Source organism: Felis catus, chromosome C2 (assembly GCF_018350175.1).
Source record: "Felis catus isolate Fca126 chromosome C2, F.catus_Fca126_mat1.0, whole genome shotgun sequence".
NCBI lineage: Eukaryota > Metazoa > Chordata > Mammalia > Carnivora > Felidae > Felis > Felis catus.
In genome coordinates, this window is record NC_058376.1 from 90508073 (window position 1) to 90535452 (window position 27380).

The 27380-nt window shown below is 35.7% G+C and overlaps 1 protein-coding gene across 14 annotated transcripts in view; it reads right to left on the bottom strand.

The window, feature by feature from the left end:
* Nucleotides 1–27380, bottom strand: part of NAALADL2 (N-acetylated alpha-linked acidic dipeptidase like 2) — a 1340454-nt gene that overhangs the window by 27366 nt on the left and 1285708 nt on the right. For all 14 annotated transcript variants that reach the window (XM_023260390.2, XM_023260391.2, XM_045036390.1 and 11 more), the window contains one exon: nt 20492–20690. In XM_023260390.2, the coding sequence (XP_023116158.1) occupies nt 20492–20690 (199 nt within the window). The remainder of the gene's footprint in view (nt 1–20491; nt 20691–27380) is intronic.

The following is a 27380-nucleotide window of genomic DNA, read 5'->3' on the forward strand; positions in this document are numbered from 1 at the left end:
AAAGAGAAAATATTTTATCTTTGGATCATCTAGTTCCAAGGACATGCCCAGATCAAACTAGGCACATAAATGAATTAATGAATTAATGAATAAAGCCAACAGCCAGTTTATTTTAGGTGAGACTAGAGAAATCAGATGACAGTTTCCAAAGTTAAGTAGCTACAAGGTGAATTTTGAGTAATATTCTAAATATTAATATTATTACAAGTAATTTCACCCAGAATATATTTATACTGTTCAAGGATACACAGGATATTCTTTAATTCTCTTATTTAGCATTATAGATGAATAAATTTATGTTCAAATAAAATGTTTTGAAATTTTCTGATTTTTGTTTTGCCATTTACTCATATGGTCTCCAATATTTAAATTTTCTTTTTAAAATTTCCTTTTTCTATATTTGTCATCCGCCATCATAAATACCACCAACAGTATCACAATCATGGTTGGGGGTGGTGGTGGGAGAATTTCTTTTAAAAAAGTGGGGTACTAGTCTATGGATGTTTTATCAGACTATCTACTACTGTGAGTCAATTAAATGAATTGGGTGTTTCATCTACAAAAAAAGATGTGGGATCCTGGCGAACATCTATTGAAACATATCCCTATAGAACTATAATATGTAAATTTAATTTAGCTCTATTAAACTAAGTAAAGAAAAACAAGTGAATTAATTTTACTATATTCACTTAACGTAGCACTATCGCTTCAACATGAAACCACATAAAAATTATTAATGTGATACTTTTTAATTCATTCTTTTTTTGTAGTAAATCATAAAATCGTTTTGTACTTCTAATATCTCAACTTGGACTAACTATATTCTAAGCTATTAGTAGTCACACGCTGCTAGTGATAACCATACTGAACAGCATAGATCTAGAGGTTCAGATTACATAATTGCAAACTAATTTTTACACGGAAGAGCTAATTATTTGAATTTTTAAAACTTCATTCATGATATGTTTGGTTCCTGTGAACAAATGAGTCAAACTTATTTCTACTTTATTGTATTGTTAGGCTTTATATAAATATTGGATAAGAGAGTAGAAAGCCAGACACGTTAAAAAGTGATTATTAAAAAAATATTCTTAAAGTTTTCATTTAAAATGAATATGTTACAACCTGAAATCTGAAATAACAGGTTGTTTCATAACATTCATGTAAGTCAAGCATTTGGGGTAAAAAACATGTGGTCTGTACATAGGTGTTTTTTTGAGTTATAAGACTGCTTGAAGCTAGCTCATCTTAACTTTTATTTAGCATTTTAATAACTAAAAACAAAAAGCAAAAAAATAAAAAATAAAAAACAAATGTCTTATAATCTAATGAAAAGAATTTAAAGTTGTCCTCCCACAGCTGAGAGCTCCCATCACATCATTTAAGAAAGAGGAAGGATAAATGACCACATTATCCAAACCTGAAGTAAAGGTATATGTTAGAGATGTTGACAGACCTTTAATTGTAGCAGCACAAAGTGTGCTGCAATGTGCACCATACATCATCGATAAATAGGAATTTAGGATGCAATTTTCTGCCTTGACCTTCAAGCTCCAACTGTGTTTTGATCATCACGAGTCCATAAATAATATAATTTACAATCTCTGCAGAGAGACTATGTGGACACAATAAACCACATATGTTACCGGGGGAAAGGGAGATATATAGTTGGCCTCACAGCCTCAAATCCAGTCAACCTTAAGACAGAATTCGCTTATATTAACACATCGCTTTTCAGTCAGTGTCAAGTAGCTAATGTTTATCCTCAGTTCTATTATTTATGATCTTATAATGCAGGTTCATTTCAGAGAAACTTAGATATCGGCCTAGTAAGTCTACAATATTTAGGTCTCGAAAGTCTCTTGGCAAACTTTTTCTGATTATCACTGTAAAATGATACCCTTGAACTACATGAAAAGTAAAAAAGTATCCTCTCCTGTATGAGAAAGGGGAAGCTCAGCTAGAGATGATTATTTATGTATAGTAATATTCTTACTTTCTCTGCGATCATGCTTCTAAAACATAGCATTCAAGCTAAAATAAGCTATAATAGCATCTGGATGAATAAAAAACAGTCACAAAGCCCCACAGACTGCATATTTAGGGAGGTGAAGTAATACTGAGTAACTGAGGCAGTCACCAGCAGGTTCCAGCTGCTTGACACAATGACATCAATTAGAAGTAACTAATAAGCGCAGTGATACACAAAAGAAACAACGAAAACACTGAACTATTCACTCATTTTTCTAACATGCAGCAGATCATCTATAGTTATTTGGCCATTGGGGCAAATGGCTAAACAGTCTTTGAGGGCTTTATTATATTACAAAAGAATGCAAAACGGCCACGACTTTCACTGAACAAGAAAATGCTGCATACTATTACCTACATCTATTTTGAGAAACAAACGGACACTTTTAGAAAATTTTTCTGGATGGGTACCTGGGTGTCTCAGTTAGTTAAGTGTCTGACTCTAGCTTTTGGCTCACATCATGATCTCACAGTTTGTAGGATTCTTTTTCTTTCCCTCTCTCTGCCCCTCCTCTCTCTCTCTCTCTCTCTCTTTCAAAATAAATAAATAAACTTTAAAAAAAAAAGAAAATTTTTCTGGAGAAATGCCCTTTCACACTTCTATTCCCATCTCTAACAGAGCAGTATACTAATTTGTAAGATCCTATTGAATTACTACCTCCGCGTGATGCCTGCCTAGATGCTACCCAGCTGAAGAAAACAAAAAACAAAATCTCTCATGCCTCTGAATAACTGCAACTCTGTTTCTTTCTTGGAATACATTATTTTTAACCTTATTTGACAGTTATTTTTAAAGGGATTTTGTATCTGTATTAGATTATAAGGATAGAGGAAATACTACTCTATCACAGAGGTTACAACAGCAAGAAGAGGGCACTATCCCTAGGGATATGGAAAGATTGGAATTATTAAATCTTAGAGGCTCAAAGGAAGTATCCTACAAAGTTGAAACAGGGGTCACTGCTCAGCTATTGATGTCTTTGAGCTCAGGGATGGGACCCTGTGAAAGTGGATCCAGGTATATGAGGAAGGGAGACTAGTCAGTTGGTGCTGGTATCACTTATGAGGATCAGGAGATTGGCTTAGTTAATGTTGGAAAAAGTGCAAATGAGAGTTAACTGCTGCTACTCAAGTGAGCTAGAGTGGCCACGACATGAGAAGGAACTAAAAAGAAGAACAAAATGCAAACAGGAAGAAGCAGCTCTTCCTCCTCCAGGTTCCCATTTTCCCTTAGTGCCTCCCATTAGGGTCCACAGAGGAGTCAACTGGGCAAGCAGAGATGGGGTTTATAAAGTCCCAGCTTCAGATCCACAGCATTGTATACAAGGTGGGGTTGAAACGGAAAGTCTAAAACTTAAAACTGGCACATGTATGGAAACAAAGCTATTGTGTGTCTAATGCACACTCATATCCCTTACATTATCTTGTGTAACAGGCTGAAAGGTGGCCCCAAAGATATATCCACATGGTAATCCCTGGGACCTGTATAAATGTTACCTTATTTGGAAAAAGTGTCTTTGCAGGGGTGATTACGTTAAGGACCTTGATGTAAGGAGATCATCCTGCATTATCTGGATGGGCCCTAAATCCAATCACAGATGTCCTTATAAAAGAGAGATGGAGAAATATTACATTGATACACGAAGAAGGAAAGAAGGCAATATGGAAACTGCGATGGAGATTGGAGTGATATGGCCAAAAGCAAGGGAATCCTGGTAGCTACCAGAAACTGCAAGAGGCAAGGGATGCATGCTCCCTTAGAGTCTCTGGAGAGAGAGTGGCCCTACTCACACTTTGATCTGGCCTCCACACCAGTGAGAACATAAATTTCTGCTGTTTTAAGCCTTGTTTCTGGTAATTTGTCAAGACAGCCAGAGGAAACTCTTAATAACTTAGTTGACACCTTATATATAAGAGATACTTCATACAATTTTATAAATAAACAAAATGATAACTATAAATCTTTTAATTTACTTAGAGGAAGTTTCATGTATTTAAAAAAATATATATAGGGGCCACCTGGGTGGCTCAGTCAGTTAAGCACCTGAATTCAGCTCAAGTCATGATCTCATGGTTTGCCAGTTTGAGCCCCCCGTGTCAGGTTCCTCTACTGTCAGCTAGAACCTGCTTCAGATCCTCTGTACTTTTTTCTCTCTGCCTCTCCCCTGCCTATGCTGTCTCTCTCTCTCTCTCTGTCTCTCAAAAATAAAATAAACATTAAATTTTTTTAATTTACAAATATAAAATATCACTAGTGGCCTGAGAGCAATGAAATTTGACTAAATATAATCTAAATTGTATGCAAAATTAATCATTTAACAGTTGGAAGAAATCTGACTTTATGAATTATTAAGTCTTTCATTTGGGACTTACAGAGATAAATATATAAAATAGAAGAGTAAACATTTCCTGAAATAAAATGAATCAAAGGTATTCATTCATCAACCTTCAGAAATTAGTCTAGAAAAAAATGTTTTGCTATGTTTTTAATTCTTAATTTCCAATGTCCAGAATGATTTTCTATTCATTCGTTTAATAATTCCAGTTTAGAAAGAAAAAAATGACACTACAATCAGCTTTTAGAAAATGTCTACTCTCTATTTTTTCCAAACTGTCTATTTAATTTCATAGCTAATACTTAAGAAAAGGATTGAATCGGGAACATGGGGAATTTGCAACAACTTTCAGAGAGAGCAATCAACATTTGGTGCCTTTATTACTTTCTTTCCACCTAAACTTGTGTATCTGACAAGGCTACATTTTATTGGCCTTTTAATGATATTCTGTAAAATTAGATTGAGTTAGCATATCTTCCAAACTCCCTAGTGGAACATATGTAAGCTTTGATTAGAAAATGAGACCTACTATGATTAGCAATAAAAAAAAAAATTGGAGACAATTTAACTGGCGCATTTGAGGGCTCTTCCTTCCAAAAATATTTGGCCATGTTTCCTCCTATTTTGCATTATGGTATAAAGAGCCAATTACTATTTGCATGTAATTATTTCTGGATGAGAAAGAGAAGACAAGGTAAAATTTTAGTCTACATTAGGATTAGCCAAATATCACCAGACAGATACAAACAGAATTTCTTCCTAATACTCCCATTTAAAGTGCTTACCAAAATTAATCTTACCTTATCACTCATATTATTTAAGCTGAAATCAGAAGAATCCCTATTAGAAAACAAAGAAATGCATTTGGTCCACATGACAGCTATTAAAATCCACTGCTCATGTGAGAAATCTGTAATTCTTGATCTCTCCCCTATCCTTTACCCTCACATCTAATCTATTACTAAGTTCTGTAGACTCAACCTCCAGAATGTTATAAATTCATCTTCTCTGTGTTTCTACTTCCATCAATATGAACCTTCAGTGATGATTAATTTTATGTGCCAACTTGGCTAGGCCATGCTGCCCAGTTGTTTGGTCAAACACAATCTATATGTTACTCTGAAGGCATTTTGTAGATGTGATTAACATTTACAATCAGTTAACTCTAAATTAAATCAGAATATTCTGGTAACATTGGTGGGCCTCATTCAATCAGTTGAAATCCTTAAGAGTAAAAACTGAGATTTCCTGAAAAACAAAAATGGAATTCTGCCTCAAGACTGTAATATAGAAGTCCTTCCTGAATTTTCAGCCTGCCCTACAAATTTCAGACTAAGACTGCAACATTAATTCTTCCCTGAGTTTCCAGACTGCTTGTCCTAAGGATTTTGGACTCACCAACCTCCACAATTGCATGAACCAATTCTTTAAAATCTATCATCTATCTATCTATTATCTATCTATCTATCTATCTATCTATCTATACATACATACATACATACATACATCCTATGGGTTCGTTCTATTTCTCTGGAGAAATATGACTGATACACTTAGGTCATTAAAATATCACATCATTTTTAATCTCTCCATTTCTTCCATTACCTCTATAATCCTGTCGCCACATAGCTGACAGAAATAGGAGATAAATGGATAGATAAATAGACAAACCATCAGACAGAATTATGTTATCCTGTGCTTAAAATCAGATTTCAAATGCACTGAAGATAACATCTTAACCCCTCTTCCTGGCCTCTAGGCCCTTGTCTCTTTCTTCAGTCTCAACCAAGTTGCTTGCCTCCAATCCACTTAGCTACTGAAGGAAACAACAAATCTTCCTTCCTTCCTTTTCTTCCCTCCCTCCCTCTCTTTCTTCCTTCCTTCCTTCCTTCCTTCCTTCCTTCCTTCCTTCCTTCCTTCCTTCCTTCCTTCCTTCCTTTCTTTCTCTTTCTCTCCCTTACTTCTAGACACTTTTAAAGATTGTAATTACATATTTATTTGGTTTGTTGTCTGCTTATTCTGTTTCTTCCCACTAAAGGGTAAGGTCCCCAAGAGTAGGATTGATAGTTACATTTTTGAGCATGGTGTTCTTAGTAGTTCTGGAATGTGGTAGGCACTAAGGCTTTGCTGAGTTAATAAACAGAATCAGTAATAATGGAATTAGTAGTTTAAACCTAAATAAGTATTTTTGAAGAAATTGCACCAATTTCTAATTCACAGATAAGAAAGTCAATGAAATTAACATGAGAATTCTACGAAATGCAGGAAGAAAAGCACATCACCCAACCCACAGGCATTAGCCATACAGCTGAGGTCTGAGTAGTGCAAAAGATTAACCATTTTTTTTTATGAGATAAAATATATTTTGTTTCTGCTTCTCTTTCTTGGTTTGAAATAGAATCATTTTATTCACTTCAACTTAAACTGTATCCTTCTTTTATTCTACTCCTATGTGTGAAGCTACTACAGAAGTGGTCATTAATTTAGTTAAAAAAAAAAAAAACTCAGAATGGCCATAACCAGATTTATTGCTTACTAATTATGTCATTTACCATCTCTGGCAACTTTGGGGGAAAATTTATTTTTTCTGAACTTCAGAGTCCTTAACTGGCAAATGGGGAAAATATTCACCTGGATGAGTGATCAGAAAAATTATAGAGAGAGCACCAAAGAAAAAAACGGAATCTTCCATAAATGCCCTTGGCCAGTATGGTAGAGTAAAAGAGAAAGGGTTTTGAAACAAGAAAGCCCTAGGTAAAACTACCAGCTCCCACAATTATGATGTATGTTGTGAAGATTAGAGTTAAACACCAAATATATAGAATGTCCGATGTGACGTGATTAGAAAATATCTTTGGGTTCCTAATGTCTTCTTGGCAAGAAAACATATTACAAATTAAACAATTCCAATGAATGCCTGTGTGGGATATATCTGCACCTCCACCACCAGCACCAAGTGGAACACGAGGCAGATCCTAGTTCCTCTAAGATCCTGGAATACGGCATAAAAGACCAAGTTGGGGGCGCCTGGGTGGCACAGTCGGTTAAGCGTCCGACTTCAGCCAGGTCACGATCTCGCGGTTCGGGAGTTCGAGCCCCTCATCGGGCTCTGGGCTGATGGCTCGGAGCCTGGAGCCTGTTTCCGATTCTGTGTCTCCCTCTCTCTCTGCCCCTCCCCCGTTCAAGCTCTGTCTCTCTCTGTCCCAAAAATAAATAAACGTTGAAAAAAAAAATTAAAAAAAAAAAAAAAGACCAAGTTGGTTTTTCTGGAAAAAGTAGTCAACAAATGTTATGAAAACACAGAAAAAGATACACAACCTAATGATCATACGGGATTTGGAAGGCAGAAGTGAAACTGTACTCTTCAGCAAAATTTGCAGATAGACAGGCAGATGGCAGAAAGGAGAATCATGGGGTTTCTCAGAGAGCTCCTGGAAATTGCTTGCTTGAGAGCTGCAGGTACCTGGTACTGTCACTGAAAGTTTTCTTTCCCTTCTGGTAGTTCTTAATTCCACAAATGTTAGCGAAAGCTTCCTTGACCTTTACAGCTCCAACACTTCCGATGAACATCTAAGCCTTTAATTCTTTCTATTGAAACTATTCCTACTTGGAATAGCTAGATTGCCTTCTAGTCTTCTTATTAAAACTTGTCTGATTAGAATAGATTGAAGGAAATACTAGAAAACCACCATATGTAATTTGAGCATTTGTTGTATTTTTTATTAGGATTATATCCATTACATACTAAATTGTATATTATAGTTAGCTCTAACTATTCCTAATTCTATTTCATCCTATTGTCCTTATAAATTTCCAAGTTGATGTCATTTCAGTATGGTTATAAATTCACAACGTTTTTTGTTGTCCATGAGATGAAAATGTTATAGTTTTGTGACTTTAGTAAGCAGACTGAATAAGCAGTGCAATCAAAGTTGGTGGTTGGCAAATCATGAAGGCCCTTATGGCGACCGGAGAAGGAGGAACATTTGTATCCTTTTCCTCTTCAATTGGAGTAACTCTTGTAAGTTTTAATTTGAACAAAATATTACACTGGAGTGGGGTATGGGAATGAATGTGTGCTCTACAGAACCATGTCTTATCAGTTCTCTGTCCTTTCTATGTGTGCCATCTCAATGTGTTGTACCTGCTCCATAGTTGTGTGTGTGTGTGTGTGTGTGTGTGTGTGTGTGTGTGTGGTATAAAGATCTATTTTTCTAAGAATAAGTTATTGCTACTAATAATCTAGATATTGGCAAATACAATGGTTTCTGGCATTTGCTCTACTAAACATATAGTCTATAACACAATCAAGTACTTTAGTTTCATTATGTAGCAAAATAAAATATTACATGCTTTAGTGGGTACAAAGAAAATACTGAGCATGATCCTTTCTCTTACTTCTCTTTGGATCATATTTAAGTCAACAAGATATTTAAAGACACAGAAACACTAAAATGTGTTACACTCATAGCTAAAATAAAGATAAAACATATAGTGATAAAAGGAAAGAGGAACAAGTGCTAAAGTATTTAACATGGTCTCACAGAGAACCCAAATTTTACTATTTTTCTTCCCTCATAGAAATAATTATTTCAATAATTATTTTTAAAGAAAATCAGAAGTTGATTCATATTAGTTTATAAATACTTACTCAACTAGTATTTTCATTCCCTTACAGATCTCCTGTTTATCTTCTCTGACTTACCCGATTAAAAGAACGACTCTCATGGAATATCAGTGACTTTAGGATTAACCGATCAGTGACGCTTTTAGGTCTTAAGCCTACATCCCTAAATTCCCAGTCTAGTGATTCCTTCTCTATATGGTACTGTTAGGTATATAAAAACATTTCTCACCATGATATATGAGATTTAGTGGACAATTGTCCCTCTCCTCTTAACTGCACTCAAGATTTATGGAAACAGGAAAGGGTAGGCAATATTTTGGGACAAGGTAATGTTATTGATTCAGACAATAGGGTATATCTTTTTTTTTTCAGAAGTAGGGATAGACTTGGTGCCTCACACATGTACTTTTGTGACCACTAGGGCTAGGAGATATAACTGTAAATGTACAATAAATGAAACTTAACAAGTCTTTATGAAAACTGAGTCTTTTAATTTCTGGCTATATTTGCATCAAGATATAAACAAATTTATTGGTTCTGTGCAAATTAGGAATAATTTGGATCAACATATGCAGCAATATCTAGTAGAAAGAATGTTGGTTTTAAAGAAACGATTCAAATTCCATTTCAATTCCCATTTCTGCTACATATTAACTTTTCCTAAATTTCAGTTCTCTTACTTGCATACAAGGGATAATAGATATTGGCAATATCTAACAATATTGCAATATTGTTAGAAGTGTTATAGATAATACATGAAAATGTACAGCGTAGTGCTGATACAAAGTAAACCTTTCTTGGTGGCACCTGTGTGGCTCAGTTGGCTTAGCAACTGACTTCAGCTCGGGTCACGATCTCACAGCTCGTGAGTTCGAGCCCTGCATCAGGCTCTGTGCTGACAGCTTGGAGCCTGGAGCCTGCTTCAGATTCTGTGTCTTCCTCTCTCTCTCTGCCCCTCCCCCACTCACATTCTGTCTCTGTCTCTCTCAAAAATAAATAAACATTTTAAAAAAATTAAAAAAAACAAAGTAAATCTTCCTCTATGAGGAATATTGTTATTATTCTTATTCATAACATTATTAAATACATTATAAAACCACCACTCACTCTCAGATTGGCAATGTGTCTTGTTTTGCAAATAGGACATCAGTAATTTTTTTCTCCCCTTACATAGAAAGAAACCTCAAACCTGAGAAACATTTTTATAAAATGTGCACACATGAATTTCTATTTTGATCCTAGCAGATTGAGTTTCAGACCAATTAGCCTGATAAAGTGAATGTTGTCAATTGAAAATTTTTAAACAAGTGTTTCAATGTCTAATTAAATTGCAGTGAACATTATCTGTCAAAGTGGGATATGTTCTTTGTTTCAATATTAACAAAATGAACTATTAAAAAAAAAGGCTTGGATTGGAGTATATTAATTTTCTCTTTAATTTGGAAACTTTTTTTGTTCCTTTTAGAAGGAGAAACTTTAAAAATATGAAAGGGGGACATAATTATAAAGCTAATGTATATGTTTATTCATAAAAGAGTAATAAGGAATGTATATAATGATCAGCATTATAAAGATTTTGTACATCAGCCAATTCTTCAATCCTCTTTTGGAAATTTTACATTGTGTGAATTATAAAACTCTTTATTCAGACATAGATTCTTTTGTGCAAGTGGCCGCTATTAAAAATATTTTAAAAGCATTATGGTAATTCTTAATCACTAGTTATTTTTTCATAGTCTAAAGAAATCAGAGGCATTGATGATAGAATTAATGACAAGAGAAACAATGGTAGGATTTTAGCTCCATTCAGACCACCCACACCTTGCTAAAAGAAATAGTACAACCCTAACAAAGTAGTTATTATCCCAATCAAACACTGAACATGAGGTTCTATTAGTACATATATAGCTAACTCTAATTAAAACACCATGAAAACTGTATAATGAAATCACTTTATTATGAAATGTGTTGGGGGGCAGGGGGAGGGTTGGACTTCAATCTCTTAAAATTCTTAAAATCAAATGCATGTCCAGAATACATAGCTGGAAACCTGATCTTAGGGTATCTGGGAAGTGTGTTTTTTAATAGTTCTGTCTAATATCATTGCTTGCCTAAGTGTAAACTAGTTCTAACATCTTTCAAAAGCAAAGTTGTGGGAGCTTATGTGTTTGAAAAGTACTTTTAATGGATTGCTTGCTTTGTTTGTCCTCGGCTCAAGGCAGAAGCATCCTGACATTTACATTGCTATTTTCCTGCTTTCAAGGATGCTAACAAAAAATTGTCTTGGCTTAGATTAGCTTGAAATTGTCCTCTGAACTTCTTCCAGGCCATTCCAACTATCTTGAAAAGGAATTCCTTTTTAATGTACCTGCTCCTACAGGTTTTATAAAGACACAAAGCCAGGGGCACCTGGGTGGCTTAGTCGGTAAAGCCTCAGACTTCGGCTCAGGCCGTGATCTCACGGTTTGTGGGTTCCAACCCTGTGTTGGGCTCTGTGCTGACAGCTCAGAGCCTGGAGCCTGCTTTGGATTCTGTGTCTCCCTCTCTCTCTCTCCCCCTCCCCCACTCACACTCTGTGTCTCTCTCAAAAATAAATACACATTAAAGAAAATTTAAAAAAAAGTTTTAAATAAGGACACAAAGCCACACACATGTACAAGCACATACACACACTATCTCTCAGCTTACAAATAGGTAGTGTTCGCCAAACTCCTGATTAAGGCCATTGTTTGGAACTAATGTGTATCTTCCCAAAGAAATAATATTATAAATGTAGGTGCTTACATAGCACCCAACAGGCTACTTAACCATGATATAGCTGAAATACCACACATTTAGAAAGAACAATGAGACAATATTACAGTATAACCAGTAGTTTTGTTTTAAGTATAATAATTAGCCTTTAATTTATTTTGAATGATGGTGCTTGAGGATGTTCACTTTCCTAGAGCTCCGTTTCTGCAAAGCAGCCAGCATTAAACATTGGCTCATGCTTGTTTCTTTCTCAGTTCCCCACACCCTCAAATCAAAACCACTGCAATACAAATGCAATGGGTGGGGGCGCCTGGGTGGCTCAGTCAGTTAAGCGTCCGACTTCAGCTCAGGTCACGATCTCGCGGTCCGAGAGTTTGAGCCCCGCGTCGGGCTCTGGGCTGATGGCTTAGAGCCTCGGAGCCTGCTTCCGATTCTGTGTCTCCCTCTCTCTCTGCCCCTCCCCCGTTCATGCTCTGTCTCTCTCTGTCTCAAAAATAAATAAAAACATTTTTAAAAATTAAAAAAAAACACCCTATAATCCCATAAAACACAGTTAACAGTACAGCAATGCACATGTCTGTCCATCTATATGTAGGTATGCATATCTTATAATGGGGAAGGAGGGAAACCCTTATTAGCTTTCGCTGTTTAACTGCTGACTCTCTAAATATGTAGAGGCTAAACACGGGATTTTATCCAGATAACCTATTGCAGGATATGAATGGGAGGTCATGCTAATATATTTCACATCTATACATTGCAGTTGCCTATTAATAGAAAACCTTTGCCAATCATATTTTTGCTGAGAGCAATTTTAACATCCCATGGTTTTCTATTGGTACACTAAAAGTTTAAAATCAAAGAACTTCCTATGTCCATGCAGCTTTGTACAGTCACTTAAAATAAAGGAGGCAGCACTAGTTAGTGCTTTCCTATTTTGAAGACTCTTCAGCCTGGTACAGGGGCAAGTGAAGAAAGGAGGTATAGGGGCAGAATGGCAGCCTTAAGAACTAATGCCCTTTAAGGATTCCAAAAATTTGTGACAAGGCCAAAATCTGGGGAAGATTTTCTAAAATAAGTGAGAGGGGTGCCTGGGTGGCTCAGTTGGTTAAGCGTCTGACTTCAGCTCAGGTCATGATCTCACAGTTGGTGGGTTCGAGACCTGCGTCAGGCTCTGCTGACAGCTGAGAGCCCGGAGCTTGCTTCCAATTCTGTGTCTCCCTCTCTCTCTGCCCCTCTCCCACTCATGCTCTGTTTGTCTCTGTCTCAAAAATAAATAAACATTAAAAAATTAAAGTAAGTGAGAAAGAATGCATATTCTATAAGATATTAAATTTCAAGCATGAAATAGCTGGTGCCAAATCTAAAAAAATGGTTCAAATTTCAATACTGGAAAGGGAGCATCTGCCCCCAAAAGACTTATGCCTATAATAGTGGTTCCTGAACACATAAAGAATGTGGCTTGAAAGAAGGCTTTCCTACTGGAAAAGGTTTGTCATTTAGAGTGTGTCCACATTTATTTTGGAAGCTAACACTATTCAAATACCATATTCACTCTTTTCAAAAACTGTATGTTTAATTCCATCCCCTCCCAAGATTTTTATTTTCTGCGGGATCTTACAATCCCTCAATATGCAAGCTTTTAGCAAATGTTTAAGGGAAAGGACTATACAATAAAAATTAAAAATGAAAGAAATCTTTTCACTGTAGTGTCCCTGGGGAAAGAGAACATGTGTTGCTGAATTTTTAAATACTTATCCTTTGGTTAAGAGAGATAGGAGGAAGACGTTTTGGAATCCAGAACACTATCAAAATGGGAAGTAAAACCAGCAGAATGTTATAAAAGTTATAATATTTGTATAACATTCTATATTTTGCAAATTATCTTCTCACATTTTATTTTCATTTCATCTAATTTAATCCTAGTATTTTATCTAAATTTATCCCAATATTAATAGTCCTTTGAGGTTTTCTATTTTTGTTGAGAAACTGACCTTGAGACTTCCTAAAACAAATTTTCCTATTCAAAGCCCTTCCTACTTTTATAAATACTAAATTTTTTATAAATTCCAAACAATATCATTGTTGTGTGGTGTTCTTAGTTCTGAAAGCTATTCTGTGAAAAGTGAGCTGCTGATAGTAAAAGGCAGTATTAAAGTATATTGTATGGCAAAAGAGGAAAGGCAATTCAATGGAGAAACGATAGACTTTTCAACAAATTGTGCTGGAACTACTGGACCTCCACATGCAAAAATAACATATCTGGGTATAGACCCTGCACTCTTCACAAAATCTAACTCAAAATTGATCATGATCTTCTGTAAAATATAAAACTACGAAACTCTTAGAAGACAACACAGGAGAAAATCTGAATGACCTTGGGTTTGATGATGCATTTTTAGATACAACACCAAAAGTACAATCCATGAAAGAAAAATTGATAAATTAGATTTCATTAAAATTAAAACTTCTGCTTCACAGGAGAGGCTGATAAGAGAATAAGAAGACAGGCCACAATCTGGGGGGATATCCTGCAATATACATACCTGATCAAGGACTTGTATCCAAAATATAAAAAGTACTCTTAAAACTCAACAATAAGAAGACAAATAACTTAAAAGGTAGGCAAAAGATTTGATAAGGCACTTTACCAAAGAAGATACGCAGATAGAAAATAAGCATATGAAAAAATGCTCGAGGTCATATGTCAATAGAAAATTGCAATTAAAACAATGAGATACCAATACTCATCTATTATAATTGCTAAAAACCACAATACTGACAACAAATGCTGGTGGAGCAACCAAAATCACATTCATTGCTAAGGGGAAGGCAAAATGGTACACTCACTTTGGAAAACAGTTTGGCAAATTGTTATAAAGCTAAACATAAGCTTACCATATGACCTAGCAATTCTGCTCCTTGATATTTACCAAAATGAGTTGAAAGCGTACATTCACACAAAATCTGCACATGAATACATATAGCAGATTTATTCATAATTGCCAAAATTTGAAAGAAACCAAGTGCCCTTCAACGGGTGAATAGATAAGCAAACTGTGGTATATCCATACAATGAAACATTATCCAGTGATAAAAAATAAATTAATATGGAAAAGACTCAAATTCATATTGCTAAGTGAAAAAGCTAATCTGAAAAGGTTACATACTGTATGATCAACAATAAGGACATTCTGGAAGAGGCAAAACTGTGGAGACATGAAAAAGACCAGTGGTTGCCAGAGGCTTGGGGAGGAGGGAGTGAGAGATAAACAGGTAGAACATGTATTTTTAGGGTAGTAATGATTCTGTATGATACAATAATGTGGAAACACATCATTATACACTTGATCAAAACCCATAAAAATTAAAATACAAAGAGTAAACCCTAACATAGACTATGAACTTTAGTTAGTACTAATGCAACAAACGTACCACACGAGAGCAAGATATTAATTATAAGGAAAACTGTACCTTGTGGGTGAGAAGGGAACTGTGTGTGTGTGTGTGTGTGTGTGTGTGTGTGTGTGTGAGAAGTGTATGAAAACTGTACTTTCTGCTCAGTTTTTCTCTAAATCTAAAACTGTTCTAAAAAGGACTATTATTTTTGGGGGGTGGGGGTGGGGAGATATATTGTATTAGAGAATGAATTGCTTCATTGGGTCAGACTACTTACTCTGCCTTTGGAGAATAATAACTACAAGGAGTTAAAAAAGAATCCAACAACCAAACAGATGCCACTAACTCCCATCTCCAGACAATGCCAGTTCCCAGGAGTAGTGGAGCAGTAAAGGAAGTCATAGTAAAGGAAGAGGAGAGATGAAAGATTCAGAATTTTTAAGGAAATGCATAACGCTTTCCCTATTTAGGGGCAATGAGTCAAATTTTACATTGTGGGATTTTGATAGTAGATTTCTGAGATGCTTTGTGGTTTGTAATGTACTTTCACTTACATGGTCCCTGATCATATATATTGTTTCATCTGCTCCCCACTGCCTACTAAGCTCCAAATCTCTGGCGCACTTTGCAGCTTTTCATTACGCCATCGCAGTCTATCACTGCATTGTTTCCTGCTTCCCTCCCTCAACATTAGAAGAATTCGCCTTGATTACAGAGGTGAGGCTTAATAATGTGAGTATCCATTGAATCAGATTCTTAGAGCTCGCAGGGGCTTTTGAAATTATGATTATCAACCAATGATTATATAATTGCCCTAAGACCTCAGATACTGAGCGTCTGAACTAACTGGCTGGAGACACGGATAGAGAGGAGACATGGACACCGCTCATTCATGCTTCATCTGGCTAGGCCCAGGGGAATCCTAAACAACAACGTGAAGTAAGATTCTCAAAGCCACTCAGTCCCTAAATTCATTAATTCTTCCTTTATTTTTATTTTTTTTAATTAAAAATTTTTTTAATGTTTATTTATTTTTGAGACAGAGAGAGACAGCATGAACGGGGGAGGGTCAGAGAGAGAGGGAGACACAGAATTGGAAGCAGGCTCCAGGCTCTGAGCTGTCAGCACAGAGCCTGATGCGGGGCTTGAACCCACGGACTGTGAGATCATGACCCAAGCCGAAGTCAGACGCTCGACCCACTGAGCCACCCAGGTGCCCCATTAATTCTTCCTTTAACACCATCTCCCAAATCACTCCTCTGCTCTTCATTCCTGATAGCGATATGCCAAATCGGGTTCTCATCACACCATGCTGTTCTTACACCCAGAATCTTCCTGTTCTCTTCCAGCTCCAGGGCACCCTATCTGGAGCACCAGAGAAGTCTTCCTAATGATGCAGATTTCTTCATGGCCATTTTTGTGTAAAAAATAAAATTCAAACCTCTCAACAGAAAATTCAAAGTACTCCACAAGTTGATTCCTTAATACGTCTCCATAATTATGATCCTAATAGCCATTGAAACTATCCCACTTCTTGTTCTCTACTCCCCAGTACACAATGCACAGCCTCTCCTTTGTGTCTTTCTTCACACCACCCTCTCCTAGAAACTCCCCCTTTCTTAGTCAGTTTGGGCTGCTATAACAGAATGTTACATACTAGGTGGCTTATAAACAACACAAAATTATTTCTTACATTTCTGGAGGATGGGAGGTATAAGATCAAAGTCCCGACAGTTGTGGCATCTGGTGAGGGTCCACTTCCAGGTCCACAGATATTCTGTCCTCACAAGGCAGAAAATGGCAAGGGAGCTCTGTGGAGTCTTTTATAAGGGCACTAATCCCTCATGACTTAGTCACCTCCCAAAGGTCCCACCACTGAATATCATCCCACTGAGGATCAGGCTTCAACATATAAATTTTGGGGGAACAAAAACATTCAGTCTATAGCCCTCCTTAATTTAATGGGCATCCTACAATTCCCTTAAAGCCCAGATAAATTTCCATCTTCCCCTAAAAAGTCTTTCTTGTCCACCACAAGATAATTTCTCTCTTCACTGAACCCTAACAGCACTTCTTGCCTGTAGTATTCATTGGGAAATTTGCATAAGTAGGCTCCAATTTTTTTGATTTATGATGTAGATAGTTTACCTCTTGACTCAAACTCCTTAAAGGTAAGGATCTTACATTGCCAGCTTCTAGCAGTATGCTTGCATAGAGAAATGTTCAATGAGCGTTTATTTATGAGAAAAACAACAAGTTTTACATGCAACATTGTAGGATTTCAAAATCTCTGAATCTTTTGATACCAAACTGTGGAGAAAATTGCTTCACATATTCCAAAAATAACGTTTCAGTGTTTAGCGATATTTTGGTGGAGGCAGTATCCTTTGGGACATGATCCAAATTCCAACTGAAATATTTAGCTTTATACAATGAACTTCTGTCAACAACTTTCTTAAAAAGCAAATTACTTTTGACTTCCTCCTTATATATTTGATGAGATTGTCATAACACCATCAGGTTTAAGAGTGAGATTCTTCCGTGAATAATATCTCTAAAGGTTATTTAACATTAGACAAAATGAACCCTGCTCACCAAATGTTCTTTTATACAATGTAATTAACAATTTTATCTTTGCTCCATATGGCTATCATTTTAATCAATTTTTCCATTTTCTTAAACTGCATATGATGTTATCACACTGATTTTTTTACTTTGAACATTTTCTTGCCCATAAAGGAACAGCTTACAAGGATTGAGAGTAGAAATTTTGTTGTAATTTTAAATTTTTCCTTCAAGAATATTTAGAAATATGAATTCTCTACCAAGAGAAAACATGAAGTAGGATGATGTTATATATTTCAGAAATGAAGTAAAAATGCATGACATCTTTGGATAAAGGTAAGTCAGATAACTCAAATCAAGGATATCTATTTGCATCTATCTATTGTAATCCGTTTGTTGTTGGCATATTAATGGATCAATGGAGCCAAAGGGAATTATGGCATACATGTATTTCTTTAATAATTGCAGTAATAGTTTAAAATAATGCCAAAATACTGAACCACAAGCTTTCAAGTCTAAAGTTTCTTACATGAGTTAGAACATGAACATAATCAACATTTTGAGGCTTGCACACTGGGATACAGGTATGCTATAATATCACTATCTGAATCACTTTCTTAATCATTTTTATTATTTAAGGGGTAATACAAAGTTCTTTGGACAGATATCCCAGACCGTAGGGGTCTTCTATATTGAGTGCAAGTGCCAAGAAAGGCAAATAGTGGAAGAGTCTACTATATCATAATATATAAAACTATATTCTTAATGTAGGATTTTTATTAATTTCTGAATTTTTCATAAATTTAAACTGAGGGAAATTTGTATATTCTAAAAATACCATGTGCCTATTCTGATTAAGACTTTTTAATAATGCTGAATTTAATAATGTGGTTTAATTGTTTCTTTAGCAGTTATTATATCTACCATAAGCTATATTTTATTTAGTTACCTTGTTCATTCTGTTTCCCCATCCCTACCTCGGGAATGTAACCTCATCAGAGCCAGTGTTATTAACCTCAGGCAACTGCTATGTCTCTGGTGCTTACAAATATCCATTGTAATAAATTAACATAGTCCACAGTCTTAGAATACACAATCATAATGTTAGCAGAAATGATATATAAGGATTTTAAATGAGAATTTAAGTTTAAAATCATGAAGGGAAATCACCAAATATCAGAAGTAGGAAAGGTTTCTTATTTTAAACAGGTCTCATTCCACTATCTCATTTTATAGATGTAGAAATTGAGATGCAGAGAGATCAAGTGTTTGTCAGATCACAGAATTTTGGTAGTAAAGGGCACCTTAAATCTTGTATAGTCGAAATACTCAGGTTCTTAAAGTTACCTAGCCTATGCTTTAATATCTGCAGTGATAGGGATTTCACTACCCTATAAGAGCATCGCATTTAGTGTTTTAAGAACACTACTTTTCAGAAATTTATTTCTTATATGTAATTAAGATTTGTACTCCTATGTTTCAGTTCTCTAGTCTTAGTTATGTCCTTTGGTCATGTAGAATATGTATAGTCCAGGGTATTTTTAATTTATATTTATTTGTATATTTTATATATATATGTGTGTGTGTGTGTGTGTGTGTGTGTATAATGTGTGTGTGTGTGTATAGTTATATACATATACAAACACACACACACAAACATAAATTGATATAGTGCAAAAGTGTAAATTTGAAGTTTTTTATTAATGAGTGTTCTGGGCCAAATATTTTTTTCTGCCTCACTATTCCTCCAACACTTCTTTGTTTCTTGCCTTTTCTCACATACTCACATAAATACACACACACACACACACACACACACATATTAAATTGTTATAGACATACACACATCATATATGCATCTATTACACAGAAAGGTGTGTGTATTTATATTTTATGTCTTGTAGAAAAGTCAAAAACTTAATTAAGTGTGTAGGGGTGCCTGGGTGGCTCAGTTAAGCATCTGACTTCTTGATTTTGGCTTAGGTCATGATCTCACAGTTTGTGGGTTTGAGTTCCAGGTCAGGCTCTGCACTGACAGTGCAGAGCCTGCTTGGGATTCTGTCTTTCTCCCTCTTTCTGCCCTTCCCCTGCTCATTCTCTCTCTCTCTCAACTTTAAATAAATAATAATATGTGAAACATGTTATAAGTTTTTAAACTCCATTTTCCTTCTAAAAGCCAAAATTGAATCACCCTTCCATATCAAAATTTGTTTATTAAAATATTCACTAAAATTGTTAAAATGTTTCTAGGAATCATTCTATTGTGACCTCTAACCAATATCTCTGGTCCCCTGGCTGTTTCAAGATCCATCTGAATCCCACTCTTCTCTGAATATTAAACTTATATATCTTTCTCTTAACAGGTAGCTTCTAAAATTAAACACAATACTCAAGATATGGTCTTACTAGGAAGAATAGTATAGGCTTATCTTCTGATTCATTCAAAACATTTATTTTTCCCAATACAACCTATAATTCCATTTGGTTTTATAATAGCCATATCATATCTGACTCATACTGAGCTTAATGTCAAAAAAAATTCTTAGTCATTTTCTATGTGATACTGCTGAACCAATCTCCTTTATTCTATGCTCATACAGTCGAAACGTTATTTGGGGGAGAATGGTCCTGAAATTGCACATATGATAATTACTCATATAACTACATATAATAACTACATTAAAAAATAGTGTCAGTTCACAGAAGGTACATGTTCTGAAAGTTAAACAAAAATTTAATTGAGGGGCATAAACATATAGATGATAAACACATATCTTACCTATAAAAACCTGGTGGCACTTGCTCTACCAGGAAGCTTTTCTCCATGTCTTGGAGTATGTCATTCAGCATTCGGACACGGATTGGAATTCTCTCCTTGGGATCATTAGCAGGACGCATTTCATCTGACTGGAAGAGTTCAGCACTCTCCCGCAGGCGTGACGCCAAGGCTAGCAGTTGATGAGTGTAGGGTTGATCACCTGGTGAAAATAAATGAGTCCATCTCAGAAGAGACATCCTCAAAGGAGCAAAATAAGCACTTTGCAATCATGATGTCAAAAAGGAAGATTCAACATCAGTTAAACTTTTATAATGTATTAATTCCACCAAAAATATTCTGTCTAAACATTATATTCTATGAAGAGTATTAAATTTACTGCTACCATTACTATTACTAATAATAATTACTACTATTGGGACACCTAGGTGGCTCAGTTGGTTAAGAATCCAACTCTTGGTTTTAGCTCAAGTCATGATCTCACAGGTTTGTGGGATAGAGCCCACATCAGACTCTGTGCTGATAGCACACAGCCTGCTTGGGATTTTCTCCCTCTCTCTCTGCCCCTCCCCACCTCTCTCACAAAACAAATATATAAACTTAAAAAATAATAATTACTACTAACAATAATACTACTGAATAAGTATTGGTTATTGAGAGACAGCTACTATGTTCCAGGCATGATATTGAGCACTTGACATATTTATCTCATTTAATATTCACCAAAGTTTGCATTGTCATGTCTATTTCATGGAAGCTGAGAGTTAATTCAGACAAGCAAATTGTCCTAGTTCATTAAGCATGTAAATGACAGGCCAGAATTAGAAGCCTGATCTTTCTGACTCAAACATTCATGCTCTTCATGTAGTATTCTATATTTCTGGGGGAAAAGTGATTTTTAAAAAAAGTTATCTCTTCTGAGAACAAAAGATATGTTCCTGTATATTGTTATGCATCTATGGGCTCTTTTTGCTTTTCTAAAAGTTTCCTGTAATTTGAAGTTGAAATTCATCTTTGATTTGAAAATACTATCCTATGTAGTATTTGTCTTGTTTTGCTTGGGGGATGATTTTTCTTTTTTGTAGTTTGTTTCTATATGTGTAATTTACTGGAAGTCATTTTGATATGAATGGTGTTACTAAACACAGGACATTCCTTTAACTAAGAGTAAGACAGAATTTGTATAGTGATAATGGCCACCAGACCCTGGAGCCAGACTACCTGAGTTCAAATCCCTGCTATACCACTTAGTAGCTATGTGATGTTGGGGTAAGTTACTGAGCCTCAGCATCCTAATCTATAAAATGAACAAAATAAACATCTGCTTCATAGATTTTTTATGAAGGTTAAATGATTAATATTTATAAATTGTTATAAAGATATTCTTCTATAGGTAAGCATTTCCCAGCTGATGTGATTTAACATCTTGTTTAAAAAGCATTCCCGGGGCGCCTGGGTGGCGCAGTCGGTTAAGCGTCCGACTTCAGCCAGGTCACGATCTCACGGTCCGTGAGTTCGAGCCCCGCATCAGGCTCTGGGCTGATGGCTCGGAGCCTGGAGCCTGCTTCTGATTCTGTGTCTCCCTCTCTCTCTGCCCCTCCCCCATTCATGCTCTGTCTCTCTCTGTCCCAAAAATAAATAAAAAACGTTGAAAAAAAATTAAAAAAAAATAAAAAGCATTCCCTTATTGTACCATGAGAAATGCATTTTCTTCTCATCTTCTTCCTGATATTCCCTACCATTTGAGTCAGTCTCTGGGTGAGGCAACAGTTCGTGGTGGTGTTAGTTCTCAGGAGACTCCAGCAAGGTCAGAAACTCAATACAGAGAATTATGTCATGTCAAGGTGATGAAATGAACATGGACCTGATAAATTGAAACTGGCTGTCCTGAGAGCATGGCATTGAGATAAGCAGATGGAGAGATGAAGAGGCCATATGGGACCTTCACTTGGGAAAATTTCAGGCAAAAGGGAAAGATCACAAAGGGACTCTTTCCAAGTGAAGTTCAAGTGTTACCAGCTCCCCAAACACCTGGTCTTCATGAAAATGAAGATTCCTACACCTGCTAAATCTCTCTAGGAGTAGAGCCAGGAATCTCCATGCTACCCAGATTATTACACACATTTTAAAGTTTAAGAAGTACTGTAGAGAGGTGATGTGGTAAGAAAAGAAAAACTAGGTTAGAATTATAGCTTGATATATAAAATATGTCTGTCATAGAATTACCAACCCAATACAGTGATCTTTGTTGTCTTTCACCTTCATTTGATGGGGACTATTTCATATGCTAATTTATTTAGAGGAGAGCATGGTTCTTACATTCAGCAATTATTTACTAAATAAATAAAGGAGATTAAATAACGTACTTTTGGAAAAAATCCAGTAAAAAAGAAAATTCTGTAGAGATAAGTTGTTTTCATGAGAGCTATAAAGTATAGCCACATTTATAAACTTTCTGTTCACTGAAATTAACAACATGAATAAACTCATTTGTAGGAGTTCACAGGTTTCGGCATTTGGATGTTTTCAATGTACATTATATACTCATTAATTACCTTATTTGATATCACAAGAAAACTTGAAGTTGTGAGAGGAGAAAGTTTTGCTCAGTGAGGACATTTAGCACCCTAAATCACAATTATAAAAATAATTCCATTTTATAAAGATACTATTTATCCTAAATTATGATGGTTCACTGAAGTTAATGTATGGTGAACTTACAGGAAATATCTTTGTACAGGGAAAAAATAAGATGAAAAAAGCACATTTAGATTACATTGGAATTGAAAGACTGAACAACAGAAAAAACAAGTTCAACATCCTTGAGAGTCTTCCATTTAAGAAAGAAAAATCTGTTCTGATCTAACATACACTACAGAATTGAAGACATTACTACTGAATCAAGGGAGACAAATTGTACCATTCTACCTTATTTAGCTTTAAATGAATTTATCTTTCTTAGTGGTGAGGATGTAGAGAACTGACAGCTTTAAGAACTTTCTTGTTCCAGAAGGAACCCTGATAGTGGAAACCTGCCATCTACACCACACCCTATACATCACTTCAAGGGTATAAGGTTACAAATTGAAAAGAAGCTTTATTTTCTTTTTTTTTTTTTAATTTTTTTTTAATTTTTTTTTTCAACGTTCATTTATTTTTGGGACAGAGAGAGACAGAGCATGAACGGGGGAGGGGCAGAGAGAGAGGGAGACACAGAATCAGAAACAGGCTCCAGGCTCTGAGCCATCAGCCCAGAGCCTGACGCGGGGCTCGGACTCACGGACCGCGAGATCGTGACCTGGCTGAAGTCGGACGCTTAACCGACTGCGCCACCCAGGCGCCCCTAGAAGCTTTATTTTCAATGTTCACTCAATCATTTGTATACATAACTGATTCCTAATAGCCATTTTAATGCCAATTAGAACTTGTCTATTTAAATAAGAAAGTAACACCACCAAATCGAAGTCAGCTGTGACCCCACATATTCCTGTTAGAATGTCAGCTCTGTGAAGGAAGAGATTATTGTCTAATAGTTTTGTTCACTACCATTTACTCAGACAAAAACTATGTCTGGCATAGCATGAATTATCTACTGATCACAGCATCATAATATCTGTAATATTTTTATCCTTATCTGCCTTGTCTCTCTCCTTTCTTTGACTGAAAAGAACCCCGCATGATGTTTTATCTCTTTGTATCTCCAGATGCTAGCACAATACCTGAGATATGGTAGTCATTTATTAAAAATTTTGTTGAGAGAATTTTGAATTATAAGATAATGTTTTGAGATATTTCCTAAATAATGCCTAAAAAGTCACTTAGGGAAATGTTTTGCATATAATGAGCATCAACTAATGTTGCTAAAAATCAATAAGAGTTGCAAAGGAAAAGAAAAGAAGCTATTTTAGGGTAATGATAAGTTAAATTAAACTAAATTGAATTAAAATATGGCCTGCCAATAACCCATAAAAACTAAGAATATATGTATAAAACTTCATTTAAGGCACAGTGAATGTCAGAGAAGAGAGGACTAATTGAAGCTCTTAAGAGTTCAGGTTTAATAAGTAGTAAGTCCATTTGACCAAAGAAAACGAACTGGGAGTTAGAGATTTCTCTTAGAGAAAGTTAATACAATTATCTTGAAGCTTTATGCGCATGGAGTCTAAAGACCAAGGTCTTGGTATCAAAAACCAGGTAAAAGCCTCATCTACTTAATTACTATCAATGTAAGTTTGAATAGATTACTTAATATTACTGTCTTTTAGTTTCCTTAGGGGAAAATGCAGAAATGGTCATTTCACTCTCCAAGCATATAAATAACTATATAAATGGAAGTTACTATTATCAGAGTACACAATCTTAAGTATAAATTACTACCAATGCATTTTTTAAAGACATGACCCAAAATACCATAACTAATGATTTTATTCTCAGAGATGCTACTTTTCACTTTCTCAAATTTTCTCCATACTGTATAACACTCCTCCTTGCATACACATCTATAAACATTTGCAATGTTATTTTGTGGTGCCTATTAATCTGGAGCCATTTTTTTTCTTTCCATGGGCTGCATCTCAAACTTCTGAATAACAAGGAAAGAGATAATGTAAAGGATAAAGGAATCGGGGAGCCTGGGTGGCTCAGTCCGTAAAGCATCAGACTTTGACTCAGGTCATGATCTCACTGTTTGTGAGTTGGAGCCCTGCGTCGGGCTCCTTGCTGTCAGCACAGAGCCCACTTTGGTCTTCTGTTACCCACTCTCTGTCTCTCCCCCACTCCTGCTCATGCTATCTCTCTCTCTCAAAAATACATAAAAACATAAAAAAAAAGGTAAAGGAATTAAACAGCCAATCTTCAAAATGATCCTTTTACATATTTGCTTCTGTTGAAAAGCCAACCATTAAGTTTTTTATAGCATAGTAGAACATATCAATTTGTGATGAATATTGAAAATCAACCTTAATATAATACAAAATAATGGAGACTGCTTAGTGAAATTATCTTGATATTATTCAAGAAACAATTGAAATGTACTTCTAAATTTCAAACAGAAACAATGCATTTTTCCTCTGTCTCAAAGTAAAATACAAACGTATTTTCAGAAAATAACTTACTGAGTCCCATTTTGTGTTCTGTTGTATAAGTACTGGGAGAAAGGGAAAGACATAAGGTTAAATCACTAACCTTAATAGATTCCTAATCTAGTTAGAAATAATCCACAAATGAAGAATAAATAAGGATCAAATAAAATAAATCCTCATGAGGATAACTGAATAGCTTATTGTATACAAAAATATTCTAAGTAAATCCAGGGGAGAAGTGAAACTTGAGAGACAGAAATTGCCCAGAAATCAAGGTCATCTAAAATGGAACTCTTGGAAGTTCTGGGACTCTCCCTATATTAAAGCTGTTGAGGGTGTTCCATCCGTAAACAAAAATATTAATTGCTACTAATTAATCCCTTCCTATTCCCCCAGTCCTCAGCCTTCTGGAAGATGAATCTATCTCTAACTTCAACCCTTTCATTTTTCCATCTTGCTATATAAAGAACAGAGCTGGATATTATAAGCAGTAGTGATATTAATTGGAGAGGAGAGAAGAAGGTGGGAGGGAGAGAGGGAAGGAAGTAGGAAGTACAAGTCAGTGGATACTGAGACATTATTGAGATCTACGGAGGCCAGTTCAGGACAGGCTCTAGAACACACTGAAGGAAACATAGTCCTACTCCTGCCTTTTAGCCAATCATCACATTGCAGCATTCTCCCCTTCAAGCCATCTGGGAAGCAGTGTGGTATAGTGAAAAGGGCAGGGTCTTTGGAATCTGACAGAGCCATATTCAAGCCCTAAACCAACCACTTAAAGGTACACACCTAAGTAAGACACAACCCCTCCACCCCTTGCCCTCCACACAGTTTCTTAATCTCTAAATTGCTCTTAACAATATCCAGTTCAGCTCATGTGGCTAGAGTAAGGTCACAATGGACATAAGACACTTAGCACATTACCTGGGGCTTTGTGGCGTGACCTCTAAAGTGCCACGGTGTCCTCAGAAAACTTGTTCCTCCTGAGGACCGTTGGTACAGGATGCTAAAACACCTTCTAACAGATCCGAAGCTTACAGGCACTTCATACACGTCTTTTCCATAAGGTCTCTTAGACTTCTGGATTGCCCCACTGAATCTGTATGTTCTATCCTGCCAGAACCTGGAAAATGCACCAACTACCTCTTCTCCCACTTCATATCTTGATGAGTTTCATCTTGGCATAAACTCCGATGTGTTGAGTCTGTTCTACAACCTCCTGCACACATATATAGCTGTCTTGTTTTAAAGAATGATTTTACTACTTACTATTGTGGCCTCTCTTCAGAGTTTTATACTCCAAAAAAGTTTTAAATTTTTATTTCCATTTTTCTATCTTTTGGTTGTATTTTGTGACTGTATTTTTAAAGACTCACACAGTTTCATCTTAAATTAAGAGTGAAATGTACTGGTCATACTCTAAAACTACATTTTTATATCAAACAAACATAGCTTTTTACTATGTATTTCACAGAACCTATTCTTCTATGGATGAGCTTATGACAGTTTTAAAGGTGCTAATAATTGCACAATCATGGCTTAGACTTCACTGATTTATAGTGACAAGGAAAAGTATGATTTATGTTCCACATAACACAGTGGCTAAAAGAAGAAGATTATTTTGGGGGAAAAATGTATGTTACTTAATGTCATCTTAAAAATACCTTGTGGCATCACTAAAGAGAACAAAAGAAATTACCAATACGATTTCAGCCAGAGGAAACAACAGTCCTTTATTATCCTACATTTTCTATTCTTCATGCTGGTTTCTTTAGTATGAATCACAGTGAATCATCTCAGCTGGTTATTTA